General features: G+C 44.7%; 1 protein-coding gene and 1 long non-coding RNA gene across 3 annotated transcripts in view; one reads left to right on the top strand and one right to left on the bottom strand.

The window, feature by feature from the left end:
• The window catches only part of CDHR1 (cadherin related family member 1), an 85200-nt gene extending 71641 nt beyond the window's left edge, over positions 1–13559 (bottom strand). The window contains exons 1-4 of one of the 2 annotated variants that reach the window (XM_053312674.1): positions 13437–13559; positions 12575–12670; positions 3529–3674; positions 2715–2765 (exon numbers count right to left, since the gene is read on the bottom strand). In XM_053312674.1, the coding sequence (XP_053168649.1) occupies positions 2715–2765; positions 3529–3674; positions 12575–12670; positions 13437–13497 (354 nt within the window). In that variant the 5' untranslated portion in view covers positions 13498–13559. Of the gene's footprint in view, positions 1–2714; positions 2766–3528; positions 3675–12574; positions 12671–13436 lie in introns of those variants that run through there. The other variant, XM_053312673.1, reaches the window with a different exon arrangement.
• Positions 1–19011, top strand: part of LOC128352254 (uncharacterized) — a 66790-nt gene that overhangs the window by 36171 nt on the left and 11608 nt on the right. The gene's annotated exons all lie outside the window — the stretch shown is intronic.

Below are 19011 nucleotides of genomic sequence, written 5' to 3'. Positions count from 1 at the left end.
ACAATTCTTAGGCCAGGATCCCAAGTGCCACACACGGAAGGGCTCTCAGGTACACCTCCCTGGTAACTCCCTTGCCCTGTCCTTCCAGCCCCACAAATGTCAGAGCTCTCTAGAGCAGCACCCCAAAAGGTGTGAAGGGCTGCCAGGGAAAGTGGACCATTTCCCTATGTGGCACTGAATTGCTTTCTTCATATATACAGGCCCCTTTGTATCCTGACCACAATGTTATAGGCCTCTTTCATGCTCTCTGCCATTGACCATCATTCTTCTGTATAAACAAGGGATGGTAGAAATATGGTTGTAATTGTTCCCTTTAAGAAAAATGCCATAAGAAATAGATTCAGTCATATCTACTTGCAAGTCAGATAATCATAGATGATGCTTATGCTGATACTGTAGACGTATTTAAACTTATATACTGCTTTCCATCATTTGATCACAAGGCAGTGTGCCAAGCCACTCTTGGTCACATCAGGCCTGCACAACATGTGGCCCGGGGACCGGATGTGGCCCGCGAGGCCTTTTTTCCTGGCCCCCGGGGCTATTTCCCCTTCCTCCCCCTGCTGCTTAACCCCCCCCCCAAATTCCAGCCGCTGCGCGGCTGAGGAGATGGCTGCGGGGATGCGGGTGTTCTTCCTTACCCTCCCTCATGGCAGCAGTGGTGCACAGCAGCAGAAACCAGAGCGACACTCGGGCCTGCCATTTGGCCCAGTGTCAGAGGCGTAACTATAGGGGGGCAGGGGGGGGCACGTGCCCCCGGGCGCCATCTTTTTTGGTCACATGGGGGGCGCCGCCATGACAAAAAATTTTTTAAAATTTTTTTAAATTTTTTGTTAATACAAATGTTTCCTGCTCAGTGCAGCAGCGCTGCAGCAGTCAAGGGAGCACGTCGGCGCCCCCTCCCCCACGAGCGGTCCCTTCCGCGCCGCCCGCGCCCCCCCCCATTGCTTTGCTGGCACCTGGCGGCCAGTCAGTGGCCTGGCTTGGCGGCGGCGGCGGGCGCTTGTGAGGAAAAACCTAAGTATAATGTAGTATGTTGGGGGCGCGGGGGGGCGCCATTTCAATGCTTGCCCCGGGCACCGTTTTCCCTAGTTACGCCTCTGCCCAGTGTTGCTTCCCAACTGCAAGGTGCACCTGCACAGTTAAGTCTCTTAAGTCTCTCTCTCTCTCTCTCTCTTTCTCACCCACCAAGACTGCTCCATTCTCTCTCTCTCTCTCTCTCTCTCTCTCTCTCTCTCTCTCTCTCTCTCTCATCCTCTCTCTCTCTCTCTCTCTCTCGCCAAGCCTCCTGCTGCATCCTTTCCATCTTTCTTTCCCCTTCTCCATTCTTTTCCAAAATTATGAGAAGAAGTTCTCTTCCATGTTTTGTGTAATGATTTGGCAGAGGTGGAAAGGAAGAACAATGCATTTTATTATGTATTTTGTACAAATTGTATAATATTTATATTATTAGAATGAATTTTAATTCAACTTATTTCATATTAATTTAAATCAATCTTGGTCTGCCAGAACATCAAAAGTTAAATATTGATTAAATTCATTTTTAATTAATTTTTAATTCATTTCTCTTTAATTTGGTTGATTGGTTGACTGATTGATATTAAGTGTTACTCTAATAATCAGCACCCTAGGAACTGACCTCAGCCCCCATGAACCAAGTCACGGTTGGTTTCGGCCCGCCAGGTCATTTGAGTTGTGCAGGCCTGTCATAGACCTATTCACACATTATGTTCAACACTCGTACCATCTGTGTACACAGCTACAGATTCACGTTATGTTGAATGCAGGTACAGCAGTATACTTCCTATCTGTATCCTGCACTTCCAGGGGACTTACCCAGGTTTACTTCTAACATGAACTTAAGTACAGTCATTCACACAAAAACTTGTACCTGTGTGCAGACGTTTGAATGTAGGTACAACATAATGTCTGAATAAGATCACAAGATTTTATATTTGTTTGTTTGTTTATTTATTTAATTTATATATTACCCATCCAAAAATGGTCCAGGAAGTTCACAATAAAAAATAAAACCATTTAAAATACTATCATAACATTTACTGTGCCAAGCCACTCTTGGATTCTTGGTCATATTCATATCTGAGTGAATGAGTGAGTTAATTTTAGGGACCTGGATGGGGAGAGAAGAGACAGACATGGAGAGGGCATAGGGATCATATCTATATATATATTTCTCCTGGGTGTGCCCAGGAAAAATGTGTCCCGGCAGCCCAGCTGATTGGCTGGGCTGCGGGGGTGCCTGATTGGTCCTGGCGCACCCAGGAGAATTGCCTGGCTGGGCGGCAGTGGAGGCAAGGCGGCGGGCCCGGCCATGGCGGGCCAGGCGGCGGCGGGCGGGCCCGGACGCAGAGGCAAGGCGGCGGGCCTGGCCACGGAGGCAAGGCGGCGGGTCCGGCGGCGGCAGCGGGCCCGGCGGCGGGCCAGCTAGAGGCACAGATGCTCTGTGCCCGGGCCCACTAGTTCATTGAGTTTCCTGATGCTAGTTCTGTTATAGATGGTCCCTGAAAATGTTTCAGATAAGGCAAAGAATCTAGTAAGAGATATTCATCACATTGTACCATCTATCACTTGCAAATAGGTATGCAAAGAGTTGAATTGGCAACTAGAGACGTATAACTGGATCATTTTTATTATGTAATATGTAACATAGGTGGGCAGTAAACAGAATGTTTCTTTCCCGCTGAAATACTTACAGTACTTAAGCCATCTGAAATGCTGACAACAACTTCTATCTCATCTTCTCTCTAAAAAAATAAACACAATAATTATTTAAAGCAGAGGTGCTGGATTCTAAGAATCACATTCGAACACAAAACATTTCTGAAATTTTTGCTTGCTTTATATTTAATGTCAAATCAATATCAAATCATATTTTCTAGGAAGCAAATTACATTAACTTCTCAGAACATCTTTTTCTGATACAATATAGAGGATATCTCTTAAAGGGGGTATGAGAACCGATGGGCGTTTTGGAAATACCTTATTTATTCTTTGCAGGCCTGATTACTGTTGTTATTTATTATTAGTATGGTTATTTTAGTAAACATTATACATTCTGTATACATTTTAGGCAGCTTACAATAAAGTGAAATTATCCAATTAATCAAATTACAGTAAAAAATAAACTAAAAACAATTCAGTTACTGAAAATAATACTATATGCAGTTATTTATCAAAGCTCAATAAACTCCTCCTATACAGGTTGTGGTGAAGCTATTCCATTAAAGCTGATGGGCAGCAAAATTGGTAAACGTATGGCTGGCACGTCTTGTTCTCCCTGCACAAAGAAATGAGCATGTCCAGGGAAAGGCTTAGCTTTCTCCTTAGTTTTCTGAGTGTCGGAAATTGCATACAGAGCAGCATTCCATTGTAAGAATATGAAGTAGTACAGCCTACGCATGAGTACAGTACAGTCCGCTTAGTGAAAACTAGGCCATGGACAGCTGTCACATGAAGGCCATTTCAAATTGATCGCTGCAGCACAGGCTCTGCTTCTCTGGACTGTACCTCTCGGTCAAGCTCCTCAATTAGTGTAACATTGCCATAGTTTTCATCAATAGCAAAGTAGTTTCTTGATGCAGCTTCAAAGGTCATGCCATAGGTTACAGGATCTCCTTCTGGGTCCGTTCCATTTAGTGTGTATACATGTGTACCTGAAAAGAGAAATTGCGATATCTGCTTGTAGAAAAGTCCAGAAGGTTTCACTTTCAGAGGACAATGTGGGGATGATTTTCTTACAGTAATTTAAAAAGAACAACAACAACAAAAACACAAGCTGGCTTACTAGTTCATCATTTGTGAAATGCCCTCATTGATGTGTGTGAATATATTTATACTTTGTAAATGTGCATATGTAGTATGCATATTGTGTATAAAGGGGGGAATTGCATTCTTTTATTTCTGTGGGGCAAGCTGCTAGGCAAGCATCATTAAACATCCTTGACAAGGTTTGGGTTCAAATAAAGCTGCTCCAAGATATTTTGAATTATTAGAGCAGGATGGGAAGTGAGGTAACATAAGCCTTTTGTTCAGTTTGAAATGGTAGTCAAATGTCACTGTCTGCACCCAAAACATAGCTTTCCAGAAACATGGAAATCAGAAACTGAAACCAGTTTGCCTGTTTGTTTGTTTATTGTTCAATTTTTATACCACCTTTCATAAGGCCTCCCAAGGTGGTTTACAAAAGTTGAAATACGAAAAAAAAATCCATAAAAATAACATTTAAAACCTTAAAATCAGCTAAGTAGTAAAAACCATAACACCAAAAACCAACAACCATAAAAAGACAAACAGAAGCTGGAGAGCTGAGAGTCCTGGCAACACCTACGGGGTAAAAGCCTGAACAAATAAAAAGGTCTGTAATTGTTTTTTAAAAGCAGCCACAGATGCCAAAGAGCAGACATTCACTGGGAGAGCATCCAGAGCCTGGGGGGCAACAACAGAGAAGGACGTGTCCTGTCTGAACGGCAATTTAGCCTCTCTCAACATCGGCACATGGAGCAAAAGCCCCTCAGTTACGTTGAGACAGAGATGCTGGAGCTCCTATCCACTTGAATATATGTTCCCAGGAAGTGCTAAAAAAGGAAGCATGGTCAGAAGCCAGCTAAAATTTTTATTTTATTTATTTTATTTTTTACATTTTATATCCCGCTCTTCCTCCAAAGAGCCCAGAGCGGTGTACTACATACTTCTCCTCACAACAACCCTGTGAAGTAGGTTAGGCTGAGAGAGATGTGACTGGCCCAGAGTCACCCAGCAAGTGTCATGGCTGAATAGGGATTTGAACTCGGATCTCCCCGGTCCTAGTCCAGCACTCTAACCACTACACCCTGCTGGCTCATCAAATGATGCTATTGTTTTTAACTTGCCATAAAATGATGGGGGGTAGTGCACTGCCTAGAGCCTTTGGATGGGGCAGTATAAAATGTAATTAAAATCATCATCATCATCATCCCCTGGCCATGCCCACCATGCAGTGAGAAGGATGAGTGTGCATGTTCCACTCTCCCTCCTAGCATGCTGTTCCACTTTGCATAATTGCGCAGTGGGTAGATCGCCCAAATCATCCTTACACATTGAAGCAGTATTCAAGCCCTGTGGTGAGGAGCAGTTCATACAAATGCAGCACAGTGGGTGGTGGAAGACATGTGCACACACACTCCTCACTCACATGCTTCCAAGGAGCCAGTGGACATATAATCCAAACTGCCCTTTAGTTGTGCTTTCTGTCATTTTTAATCCTTCCCTGGTAGCATCTGTCATCTGTTTTAACAGGTTCTTTGAAGGATATGCCTTCACAGTTAGATATAATATTGGTATATTTGTCCTGTAGACATCCTTGTATTCTAGCCCCGGCTTTTGCGGGCGGGGGGCAGTCACACCTCAAGAAAAAATGTACATGCATTTTGTGACTGATTGAGGAACTTTTCTCCAGTTAAATTGTTTAAGCCCCTTTTCAGGAATTTATATCTATAATGTGGCAATTTATCTGAAAATGATACCAAAATCTTGCATGGAAATAGAAACATTTCACCATTGCTGCATTCAAGCGATCCTCTTAGGAGTGTAAAGAGAAATCACTAACTGCTGGAAGCAATGTGAAATATTTATTCTCATGCACTCTGAAGACAGCAAGGACATCCAAACATGCAACAGGGAGATCCACAAATGTTTCCAGCTTATTGTCTTCCAATCTAGCATCTTGAATATTAGCTGACACTTCACTGGTTGAGTGAATGTTGGAATGTTAATAGAGCATTAAGTTTAGAGGGTTTATAGCTTCTCCATGTCTGCCTGATAATTTTTACACCTTTCTCAGCACTGACTCTCCATATCATTAACACCCTGGGAACACTTCCCAGTACAGAGTTAACACCAATTAAAAATCTATCATTGGCATTTCTGCCTCCTCTTGCTGAAAAGTAATGAATTAAAATAAAGTCTTATCTCTGTGGATACTATCAAATGCAAACAACAGCAAACATGGCAGTCTGTATCAGAAAACCCTTTTCTCCAAGGCCATTAAATTTTTACCATGGTGGTGTCGAAACTTAATCCTGGCATATATCCACTTGCACACCTAACATACCAGAGCTACAATGGGAGTGGTGAACTTTGGGAGAAATGCATAAGGAGAAGGCACAGACTATGGGCAGGCAGGGATGGAAAACAGAGAGAATAGTAGGGATAGGCAATTTAGCCTCTGCATCAGTATTCTGCTCATAGGATGCACTTCTGCTGCTCACTCCTGTGTATGTGCTTACAAAGACATTTTATTTGTTTGTTTGTTTGTTTATCGTTGAATCTATATACCGCCTTTCATTAAAAACAATCTCAAGACGGTTTACAAAAGTTAAAAAACATACAAAGGCAAACAGACATAGGCAAGTGGGAATGAATAGCTGAAGTAACCTAGGAGAGAGCCCTTGCTGCAATTCACACTGGGGGTGGGGGGTGGAGGGAGTCACTCTTGGAGGGAGTGATTGAGGGCCAAATATATATATATATATAGAGAGAGAGAGAGAGAGATCTGAATAGGATCTCTCATGGTGTGTGTTTTTTAAAGGGGGGGGGACCAGCAGCTACCTGAGGGGTGTCAGTTGGAACCATGGTGGTAGGGACAGAGCTTAACCATTTTCCCCTGCAGCATTTTGATTTTTCCAGTGCAGATTGCTGTTTGCTCCATGGGAGAAAGCTTAAATATATAATACATATACCTGCACATAACTGGGCTCTGCGGGGAGAGCGGGCTTAGTCCCCTCTCACCACAGACGAGCAGGGAACTTGCCCCGGGCAGCCAAAAAACTTTATGGGGTGATTAAACTCTGCTACCACAGTTCTGATTTAGATCTCCAGCTGCTCTCTGCCCTTAGGAAAAAAATGTCTCCATTGGTGCAAATGAAGCCCCCACCTCCAAGAAAGAGCAGTTGCAGGAAGTGGTGTGTGTGATTTGGATTGGGACCATTATGGGGGCAGAGAGTTAGCCTCCCCCCGCCCGCCCCACCGTTGCCTATGCCACTGTCCCAATCTATTGGAGGTACTATTCTGCTGGTGTTGTTGTTTTAATTTACTGAACTTAAAAAACAACCAAGTATGCTACCCCAATCATGTGCTTTAAGTAACATTTAGCTTGATCCTTAAGAAGAGACTGAGATCCAATAAGCAACTTTGGACACTGTGAGTTTTGACTTGCCCCTTTTCACTGCCACTGTTTTCTCCCTTCATCTCATCTGTCCAGGTACTTTTCTTTCAGCTGGGGTGCCAGTGTCATAAAGTCATATAAAACTGGCAATGATTCATGAGTGTTTTCATTTGTGTACCAACACCTGTCTACTAGCTGAAGAAAGAAACTCACCTGGAATCTTTCTACTCTTTCTACTCATGCTTTCCTGTTCAGTTAATGCAGTGGGGAAATGCTTGACTAAGAAGCATGAGGTTGCCGGTTCGAAGCCCCGCTGGTATGTTTCCCAGCCTATGGGAAACACCTATATTGGGCAGCAGCGATATAGGAAGATGCTGAAAGGCATCATCTCATACAGTGTGAGAGATGGCAATGGTAAACCTCTCCTGTATTCTACCAAAGACAACCACAGGGTTCTGTGGGCACCAGGGGTCAAAACTGACTTGATGGCACACTCTGTCTTTAATGGTTTCTAACTGTGCTATGTTGCCTTTTGCAATGTAGCACTAAATACCAGTAGTTTAACACTCACTGGGGCTGTTCACTCACCGAGGCTGTTCACATGTGTGGGTGGGTGGGTGGAGGCAGGCTTCAACCTAACTTCCCCCAGATGACTGCTCATAGCCTGGGCAGTGCAAAAGCTACACACCCACATGCCCAGCGCTGCTGAGAGCAGCGAGGATGAATCTCCATGCTGCTCCTGGCAGCACCGGTAAACAGAGGCCGGGAATTGTCTTGACCTCTGTGAATCCCACAATGCACCGGTCAACACGCACAATGTTTTGGGGGATTCCACCAAGAGGCAGGTGCTCTGGACTCCCATCTCTGTGTGTGGCTAGGCTAGTAGTAGCCTGATTCGTACACAAGCCCATAGCCTGGGTTAAGGGAGTGCTCACTAACAGCCAGGCTAAGAAGCGGGGCTATGAACTGCTGCCCCACAGGGATCGGGCCCAATTCCAGTGGTTCCAATGTGCAGCCTTACCCAGGCTGGGTGTCCCTAGCCTGGGTTAGGCTGCATGTGAGAACAGCCTCACCAACTCCATATTTGGGTGCTAGAGCACCATCATGATGGTACTTGGAATTTAATGCGAGGTAAAAAGTGAGGTACAACTGTTAAACTGTTTCCCAGCACAGAGAATAATGAGGCTAATCCCACAATCACTGGAAAGCGGACTAAGGGAGCTAATAGCTTTACATATAATTAGGCTGTTCACACAAGCAACCAAGATCAGTGAAAAGAGCTTCTGGTGGGTCTGGGTGGGTCTGGGTGGCCAGATTGGCGGCCCACACAACTGCTGGCTCCATCACGGAGCTGGTGGAGGCTGCCGGGATGGGGGGCTGCCCGGGTCCCGGAAGTTCCAGGATGCAAGAATGTGGGGCATTCTGGAGAGACCCCCAAGGCTGGGAGGCTGCCTGCAGCCTCCAGGTTGGGGATCTACTCGTGTGTCACAGTGTACCATGGTGGCACACAAGCAAGAAAATGTGGTTAACAGAGCACTTGCTTCATTAACCTCATTTAAGGGCAGGGAGAATTAGGGGGACTAGCCGCCTTGGAACCACCGGGCTCACGTGCGAACCCAGTGGTTCTGACAATCAGTAGATTAGGTCCCCTTAGCCCGCTTTCTACTGATTGTGAAAACAGCTGCATGATATTAGGGTTGTGCATTTTGTTTTGTTTTTCTGTTTTGTTTTTGACCCGAATCCGAAATACCCCCATTTTGTTCTTTGTTCGAAATCAGCCAATCTGTAACACCACAATTTTGTTCTTTGTTTGAAATTGCAAAATCAGAATCCAAAATGCTTTGGATTTTAAAAAATGGCCCTGGGGCAAAACTAGTGGGTGGGGGTGGTAGTGCCCAATGGGTGGAAGCTACTGTCCAAATTTCAGAGGAATTGGGCAACAGGCTGACTTTTGGTGAATTTTTGAAGTTCAAGATTTTTCCCATAGGGAATAATGGAGGTTTCAGCAAAAGTTTAGCTTCACGTTGGGGGGAAAGGGGGTGGCCTAGAGCAGAATAGGGTGTATGGTAGTGCCCAGTGGGGGCAAGGAAGCTGCCAGAATTATTTCAAAGGAATTAGGCAGAGGGCTGATTTTTTAAAGATTTAATGTAGTTTACACATCTTTAAAGTTCTTCCCCATAGGGAATGATTGAGGTTTCAGCAGCCACATAACTGCACTCAGGGGGCACCAGGGTGGCCCAGAGCAAGTGGTGATGTAGAGCACATAGGGTGCCAACCATCCCCATGGGTTGCTAACTCATGGGGTACTGGGTTCTGTTGTTTCTGAGATGTTTTGAGTGTAGATTCTCTGGTAGCATATGAGAGTGGATTCATGGTTTGTCATTGAAAATAGTCATGTGCACGGACCGGTTCGGAGGCCATTCTAAAGGCCTCCAGACCGGTCCAGACACGGGGTGGTTTTGGTTCGGGTGGGGGGTTCCACAGGAGTACGGGGGGGGGCTTTACTCACCCTCCCAAGAACGGCGCCGTATTTATGTGAGTAAGCGGGCGGCATACCTCCCTGCCGCCCGCTTCATTCCCCCTCTTGGCGTTCCCTCCGTTCAAATTCTGAATTGGGCGGCAGGGTATCTCCCAGTCCCTGCCGCCCTCTTTAATGCCCCCGCTCGGCTGGCGGCTGCCCCATTCAAGCCTTCAGGACCCTGCCCGGCCCGGCCCTTCCCTTCCCTTCCCTTCCCATCGCAAGGGGGACAAGCAGCAGAACTCCCTGCCTTCCCCCTTGCCGGCTGCGCTGCAAATGGCTTCTAAGAAGCCTTTTGCGCGCATGCGCGAAAAAGGCTTCTTTTGCGCGCATGCGCGAAAAAGGCTTCTTAGAAGCCATTTGCAGCACAGCCGGCAAGGGGGAAGGCAGGGAGTTCTGCCGCTCGTCCCCCTTGCGATGGGAAGGGAAGGGAAGGGCCGGGCCGGGCCGGCAGGGGTCTTGAAGTCTTGAATGGGGCGGCCGCCAGCCAAGCGGGGGCATTAAAAAGGGCAGCAGGGACTGGGAGATACCCTGCTGCCCGATTCAGAATTTGAACGGAGGGAACGCCGAGAGGGGGAATGAAGCGGGCAGCAGGGAGGCATGCCGCCCGCTTAGTCACATAAATACGGCGCCGTTCTTGGGAGGGTGAGTAAAGCCCCCCCGCCATTATTTGGAACCCCCCACCCCAGTGCCAGACCGCAGCTCCGCAGTTCCGTGCACATCCCTAATTGAAAATATCATATGCTACCAGAGAATCTACACTCAGAACACTTCAGAAGCAACAGAACCCAACACCCCATGGGTTAGCAACGCATGGGGGTGGTTGGCACCCTATGTGCACTACACCACCACTCACTCCCGGCCACCCCAGTGCCCCGCTCCCGGTGGAGTTATGGGTCTGCTTAAACCTCCATTATTCCCTTTGGGGAAAACCTTAAAGACGTGGAAACTTCAACAATTCCTAAGAAATCAGCCCTTTGCCTTGTTCCTTTGGAATCTGGGTTGTAGAAGGCACCCCTTGGGGCACTGCCACCCAACCCACTGTTTTGCCCCTCAGGCCCCCTTTCTGCCCCAAATCTGCCTCAAAGACATGTCAACTTCAGAAATTCTTTAAAAATCAGTCCTTTCCCCAATTCCTTTGGGATCTGGGTGGAAGCAGGCACCCATTGGGGCACTACCACCTGATCCACTCTTCTGCCCCCAAAGCCCCCTTTCTGCCCCAAATTCACCCCAAATAACATCAACATCACACATCATCAACAACAGCAGAGCTTTGCAAAAAACCAGGCAGATTTCCAAAGGTCTTGCACATCCACCCTCTCCCCCAGAAATGCAATTGATCTACACACAACAGTGTGAAACAACAAAAATGAAATGCACACTGCTCCACACAATGTGCACACTACCCCACTGGACAATGAGGGTAATTTTACCCTTAAATTTCCTTAAAAGGAATAAGGAGGCAATTGCCAGCAGATCAGCCCATGCGTTCACTGCAGGCTGGAAGGGCTGGAAATTCAAACAGATGTCAGAACTCAAAATGGAGACTGACGGAAAAAGACTTTTTGCAATTGCAAAATTGAGTTCCAAAACAGCCGAAACAACAAAACATTTTGTATCCAAAACAGGGACATTTTGTTTTGGCTACAATTTTTTTTGTTTTGAGCATTGGGTGTTTTGTTTTGGCTACAAAACAGCCAAAATGGCCTGTTTTGTGCACAAAATGTTTTGTACAGTGGTCCCTCGACTTACAAACTACTCGACATAAGTATTTTTCGAGTTACAAACGGCAGTTTTAGATCCGGTTTTAGATGTGGTTTTTTCGACTTACAAATTTTTAGATGGGGTTTCCTCGACTTACAAATTTTTAGATGGGGTTTCCTCGACTTACAAATTTTACATGCGGTTTCCTTGACTTGCCTGCCTGTTTACTGCCTGTTTATTCTTGAAAAGAAATGTTCCTGTGCAGTTTGCAAGCCTTACTGGGGGTCTGGGTCTTTTTTCTAGGCTCCGGAACGCATTAATCCGTTCCCAATGCATTCCTATGGGAAACCGCTTTTCGACTTACGAATTTTTCGACTTACAAATGTGCATTCGGAACGGATTAATTTCGTAAGTAGAGGGACCACTGTATTTGAAATGAAACACACATCCCTTCATGATATCCCAGAACCCTAATTGACTTCTCTAATCAACAGAAGCTACAGGGAGTCTGATTCAGATAGGACCATGGCATGTGCGGAGAAAGGAATTCACCCTTTCTCTTGGCATTATTTTCCCACAGGAAATTGCCTCTCAGAGCCGCTATCTGCCCCTAGAGCAGCCATTTTCTGCACTTTATCCCCTAAAGCACCCATGACACAATCTCACTTCTCAACCCATGAACAAGGCTACAGAGTTGGGGGAACCATTCTGACAGCCCTGCTTGGGAGACCTTTATATCAGATCAGCTGATATGCATTTGTGAATGAGCCATTCCAGATCTAAACTACAAACAGAGCTCTCGTGCATCCTGATGTCATCTCAAACACGATGAAGCTCTTCTCACGATCCATGAGAAGATCTTCTGTTAGGTCTGCGGGGAGAGTGGGCTTAGCATCACTCTGCATCCACAGCCAATAATGCAAACTCCTGCATCTCAACACTCATCCAGGCCCCACTGAAACAGTTTTGCACAAGGGCAGCTGAACTGGAACCCACAGACATCCACACACAAACCATTTCACTCATTTATTTTATAAAATACTGCATCAAGGTCAAACCCAAGTAAACATTTGGAGGGTAGTATCCCTACATATATTATGACCATGGCTTCCTTTTAGTTTTTAACAATGCAAACAAATATAACCAATTTTCAGCATATATTTAAAGGTACATGACATCATAATACTGACCCACAGCTGTGTCCTCTGAAAGACTGAGGAGTGCCATGTTCCCATTAGTGCTGCTTGGTCCATTATCGAAGAAATAGGGAGCGTAATTTCCCTGAACTGCAAATCAAAAAGAAAACAGAACCCAGAAGAAAAGCGTTCTGTGAATTCCAACCATTTGAATTGCCTACCCTGCCTCTGTGTACAAAGCAAAGATCAACCTCCATGAGAATAATCCAAGTTCCTTACATATCCAATTACACTAATGGATCTCATCTACCTTTTAGAAAGTGTATGGGCATCTTAAAAGGATGCTGTGCTACATAGTTAACAAAACAAGTGGCTATGAATTAGTCAACATTATAGAAATACATTTGTATAGATAGATAGACGCATGCAAACAGAAAGGAATTAAATACAACCCCACTGCACTCTTTGAAGCATTCTGCTTGTTGAATTATCCATCAGAAATGCTCACTAACTCATTAAGCTGTATGTTTTGGTGAACATCTTCAACAGCCTGGCAGTGCCTAAGGTATCTCGCCGATATTCTAAACATGTCAGTTTTCAAGGATGCCTACCAAGAAGCCATAAGGAAATAATTACTTACTTGCTACAAGAGAACAGCAAAGTTCAAAGAAAATAAAAATAAAAAATACAATTAGTTACCATTCTAATCACAGATCAAGAATATAAAATAGTCCATTTGAAGCTGCAAATATACACTCAGCAGGAGGGATAGAAAAGGGGGAGGGAGCGGCAAGTAAAATGTACACAGTTATCAGAAAACAATTGCAAGGCCACATTTTCAAGGATTACTACAGAGCTTTAGGCATATGCTGCTGTCGTATTCTCTCTTTAGTAGCCAAGAGGTTGTTGTACTCACCCAAGCAAACGTGCACCAAATTGAGGAATAAAGATGGGGGGAGGTGCCATGGTTGCTTCATCCCACCAAACTGGGGGGTAGCTTCTTCTTAATTTAGAGGGGGGAAATCAGCTCCAATGCCCCAGCGATGTGTCCTTCAGACCTGTGCGGTGGGGAGCTGCACGAGAGGCAGGAACAGATGTTAAGATGTTAAGTGGATGACACGTCTTAATTTCTGAGGAACTTAAAGGCGCTCCTTCCTTCCACCTAATTAGACCAATTACTTTGCAAGGAGCTGGGGGACTCATTTCTGAGGCAGAGTTTGGAGGAACTAGCATCACTCTCTGCCGGGGCTATTGTTTGTGCTCCACTTATGTCACCTGAGCATTTTTCCAGGTTCGGGAAAGATCAGGTAAATCTGGGATTTGAAATATTTCTTTCCTTTTTCCTAATTTCCCTTTTGTTCCCGACATGAAGGGAGGGGGGGCACTACTTATTTTCAGCTTTCTATTCATGGCAACACTAATGGAACAAATTCTCAAAACTAAGGGTAACATGTAGATTTACTAAAGAAATACCAAGGTTATATTTTCACAGGCTGGAAATCAGTGCATCCTACATAGAAATAAATGTATTGAAGAAAAGCAAATCATCTTTTCATCTAGAGGGTTTTTAAAATAATGTTTTCAAGAGGGACTTTCTGTCAGGATCGTCATGTTTCATTTAAAAATCAGTGTATTTTATTACCAACACAGCTTTAAAGAAAACTTCAAGTAATTAAACAGGGCTTTTATTTCTCATTTCATATTTTGTTTTATATAATTGAAAACTATATTTTGTGCTTTTCTCAGATAATTCCACTTCAGAACCACATGTTTAAATATTACCCTGTGAAAAAACTTCCTTGCACACAGAAAAGTAATATGTCAGGGAGAAGGGTGCTCTAAGCTATTATTCTCTAGAGCTGTGTGCATAAAAAGAAAATCACTTTCAGAATCTTATTAATTTTATATGGTTATTTAGTTTGAAACTATCTGGATTTTGTTCTATTCTTTGGTGGATCCTGAGTCATTTCAGCACCCCCACTCATTTTTGTCTGTTTTTAACTTGTGTTTTTTTTTAAGATTTTTTTTTTTTTTTTTTTGCTGCTACCTGTGTTGGTAGTGATAGAAATTGAAATCTTCAGCTACCTCTTGATGGGTTCCACCTTGATGAGCCATACTGCCCCAGGACACAGCATTGCCTAGGGGCAGTATGGATATTCAAGATGGCGCTCACCAGGAGACAGCTGTGTGTTGCAGCTCCTGCCAGAATCAACACAGGCAGTAGCCAAACCAAGTAAAAGAAAGAATGTTTTACTTCAAAAATAGTATGAAAGTGATGTGTCAATGAACAGGAGTTACAAAAATGAGCCTTATTCATACCCATTGGATGCATATCACATTCATTTCAAAATGCATGGCATGGGAAAGCAACTGAATGGGCCCATTCTGGTTCTTTCCCCATTCATTCTGAAAAACAATGCCACAGTTCTTTATGGTGTGCTAGTGTTCTGGGGCAGGGAGCCTTTTTGTAGAGTAGCCTTCAAAGGTGATTCCACCACTTGCTGTGCCATGTGGTACAATCCAGAAAAAGTTGTATCACATGAGTTTCCTGAATAAGTAGACCAGAAGTTCCACAGTGGTGCTGGGTCTCAGTCCCATTCCCCTCCCTGTCATGTTAGGTGGCTATTGTGACTCAGGGCTTGGTGAGAAAATATGTGCACATGTCCTTTGCAAGGAAGACTATGACTTCACATTTCGTAATAGTGCAGGAGAGAGCAGCTAAATTTGGCCTTCTTTACAACGTCGTTGTCTAATCAGTGGAAATGAGCACTGCCGTTCTCACTAGTAACCATCTGGCATGTAAGTGTGTGCATGCAAATTGTTCAAGCTGTTCTTCCAGGGCCACACCTGCAGCAAGAGGTGCTAAGAAGGGTACAGAATAACCACAAACTTCACCTTCATTCTTGACTGAGAACTCTACAGTGCAACATATCACTTATTTAACACCACAGAGGATTTAAATAGGACTGTGAATCACACAAATTGAAAAGCATAATCTACTCAAACAGCACAAAACATAGTCTCATTCAGTCAACCTGCTCAAAAAATAACTACGACTTGCTATAATTTAAGGGTAATTTGGAGATTTCCTAGGAAATATTGATATTAGTTCTCCTCTGGGTTTTTTTTTAATAGTATTGACTTCTAATATCAAATCTTTTAGGTCTTAGGCATAGTCCAAGGGCAGGCTTGTTACATTCAAAGTAATTCTTTTGAAACTCTCAATAGCAGCTTCCCAGAGTGGTTTTTTAAGACAGGACTTTTAAAAATGGATTGGAGGGTTAACAACATGCTCCTGTAAAGGGGATTGATGCTGAAAGGAAGAGCTTGCATCTACCTGTTAGGCATTCAGACCCAAGGACAGGGAAGTACGTTGGACAATAAACATAAAGGCCCACTTTAAAAGGTAGAAAGTGCACACCAAAGTAGGGTACAATGTTACATATGTTGGCTGACATACTGTACAATGTTATTCACATGGTGGAATATAATCTTTGCGTTTGTGCAACAGCTGCACAAACATTACATTCCACTATGCACCTAACATTGTGCAGTATGTCAGCCATTAATATTAGCCATCAGAAAGCAACATGAAAGAGGAAGTACACCCTACAATGGCCAAGCTGAAATGTGGGAGCTTGAGAGGGCAAATCTTTTCTCAAAACTGCCCCGTTTTTCCCTCTTCACTGCTGCCTGTTTTGAGGACCTGGTGGCAGGGTTCTCTGCAATGTCAGATGGCTGCCATTTTTTTCTCCAGGATTCTCAGAGTAAGGGCAGGAAGCTTTGATCCCCACTCTGTTTGGCTTCAGGAGAACACTACTATATTATCACAAAGCTATTCCCACAATCAGTAGAAAGTGGGCTAAGGGAGCCTAGCCTACTTTCTATTGATTGTGGGAAACACCAGGCTCGTAGGTGAGCCCAGTGGTTCCAAGGCGGCTAGCCCACCTAATTCCGCCTCCCCTTGAACGAGGGAACCCACCATTAACATTGTTTTTTTGCTTGTGTGCTGCTGCAGTGCACGGTGACGCATAAGTAGACCCCTGACTAGCCTCGGGGGTCTCTTCAGAATGCCCTGTGTGCTAACGCGGGGCATCCTGGAACCACTGGGGGCCAGGCAGCCCCTGATCCCTGCAGCCTTCACCGGCTCTGTGACAGAGCCGGCAGTCATGTGGGTGGCTGATCTGGCCACCCAGGGCTTGGAGGCTGCTCATATCGCTCTCCCTGCACAAACCCCGCTGGCGCTTCGCACGTGTTGTGTGAAGTGCCATGGTGTAGTCGTAAAGCCAATGTAAGTGAGGGAAGCGTTTTCTGTCCTCACTCAGGGAATTGATCCGAAAACATTATCTTTAACCCACAACTTAAGCTATTGCGAAATTTCACTCTATAGTGTCCAGTCCTTCTGGGTGTGATCCAACAATATGCGCACTCAGCACCTGAGGCAGCAAAGGAGGATTGAATCCACTTGCCTGTTCCCTTACCAAATAGCTGGTTGGTGGGATTCCAGCTTCTTTTACTGGGCTATGCAGCTATAGGTATTGGATCAGGCTGGGGAATAGTATATGCAGCACATTTGTTTGCATGCAAAATTCCTCATCCAATTACAGACATGCGCATGAAAAACCTGCTTTCACGTGCATTTAACACCTAGTTGGATTGGGGCATCTTCCTCTATATACATGGTACCCCTCTATATACCTCGAAACTGGGTCCTCCTCTTCTTTCTCTAGTATATGATGCGGGGGTTAAAATTCCAAATCTGCATCCCTCATCCATCAGTTTCCAATATGAATTATGCAAATTTAGGGATGTTATAAAAACATGTCTCCTGGGGAAAACATTTCTGAGTTGCAGAAAGTGGTGCAGAGGGGCTACAGAATGTGGGGTTTTCCTAATAAAATTCCATAACTTCAGCATATTCTTCTCAATCCTATTCTTGGACATTGACTTTCAGGGCTGGTACCTACTTGCACTAGGCTTTATAGTCCTCCTGTTTAGTAAGATGGGATTTTAAAAGGGAATGTAAAAATGACTGCTATCTAACAATAAAATCAATTGGATTATTCTCAGTTATGCGACCATAAGAAAAGCAAAAGGGGGAAAGCCATATAAGATAACAACATGAGATATCTTGTTCCAATCAGCTCCCAATATAACCATGATCAGCAAAACATCTTCAATAAAATATACTTTCTCATGAGCCTATTGGCAGTAATTGTAGAATAAATATTTGCCACAGAACTCAAGTTGGCCCAGTCTGAGCCTGACAAATAGAAAGCCCCCATAGTCAATATTGCAGATTGCTGAGGGGGAAAATCCATTATCCCAAGACTTTCTGGCATTCTTTATTTGATCATAATCTGGAAATGCAGCACATTTCCCCCACTAAGAAATGCAAAATAGTTTATCATTATGACTGTATTTTAAACCACTTCAAATAGGGTCAAAAATCACTTGAATACATTCATAATTTTTGCACAAATATGTATTTCCCTACTTTCTATATAGAATTTTCAGAGAGTGGAAATTGATTTAGCTGCTGCTAAAAAATTGTTATCCCTCTTCTAGAAACATTTAGCCAGCCTACCTGTATATTTTCCCTGACCTCAGTGGCAGCGGGTGATGTGGAGCAGGGAAATGAGGAAATGCCACAGGCAAGTCTGACTAAATCTTACAGGAGAAGGGCATTCCAAAGTCACAGCACCATGATGGGAAAATCCTGTGTCCTGTGCCCACTTGCTTGTGGCCCCTCTGAAGATTCAGAGGGACAAATTGCAGTCTCAGATGTTTTTCTTCCTCCTTTCCTGCCTGCCCCTCTTCTCTTGAAAGGTTACAGCTTCTATCCAGCTCAAGGCAGTCTGAATTCTGAACCTGGGACAAATTAAACAAACCAGCACATACTTATTTATTTGCATACATTAGTCTTGCACATTTGCAGCCTCCTAGATTCCAACCCCCCCCCACCACCACAGGGATTAGAATAGTAAAGGAGAGGGATGCGCAGTGTAGTAGATCAGGGAAAGGGATGTGCGGAGTGCTCCGGTGGTCTGGCAGTCCGGTCCAGGGGTTCGGGGTCGAACCGAACCACCACCCCCGGTTCTGTTGGACCGGTCCAGCCAGTCCGCGAATTTTTCTGAAAAATGCAAGTAGATCTTAAGTACCTTTAGCCCCTTTGGGGGGCTTGCTGAAGCCATGGGGGGTGTCCACGCGGGTTCCCTCTCCCCCCGCTGGCCTTCCTCATCACCGCCGCGGCCCTCCGCGGCTGGGTAACTGGGCATTTTCGGCCCTTTCGGGCCTCCATACGAGCGTGTGGCCGCCATTTTGGGAACCCGTGCGGACACACACACACACACACGCGGCTTCAGCAAGCCCCTTGAAGGGGCTAAAGGTACTTAAAATCTACTTGAATTCTTTTTTAAAAATTAGCGGACTGGTCTGGGACCGGACAAGGGGGGTTCGATGGGGGCCAGACCGAACTGGCCCAGTTCCAA

Source organism: Hemicordylus capensis, chromosome 3 (assembly GCF_027244095.1).
Source record: "Hemicordylus capensis ecotype Gifberg chromosome 3, rHemCap1.1.pri, whole genome shotgun sequence".
Classification (NCBI taxonomy): domain Eukaryota; kingdom Metazoa; phylum Chordata; class Lepidosauria; order Squamata; family Cordylidae; genus Hemicordylus; species Hemicordylus capensis.
The sequence above is the reverse complement of the archived record's forward strand: the minus strand, read 5'-3'. Positions and strand labels throughout refer to the sequence as shown.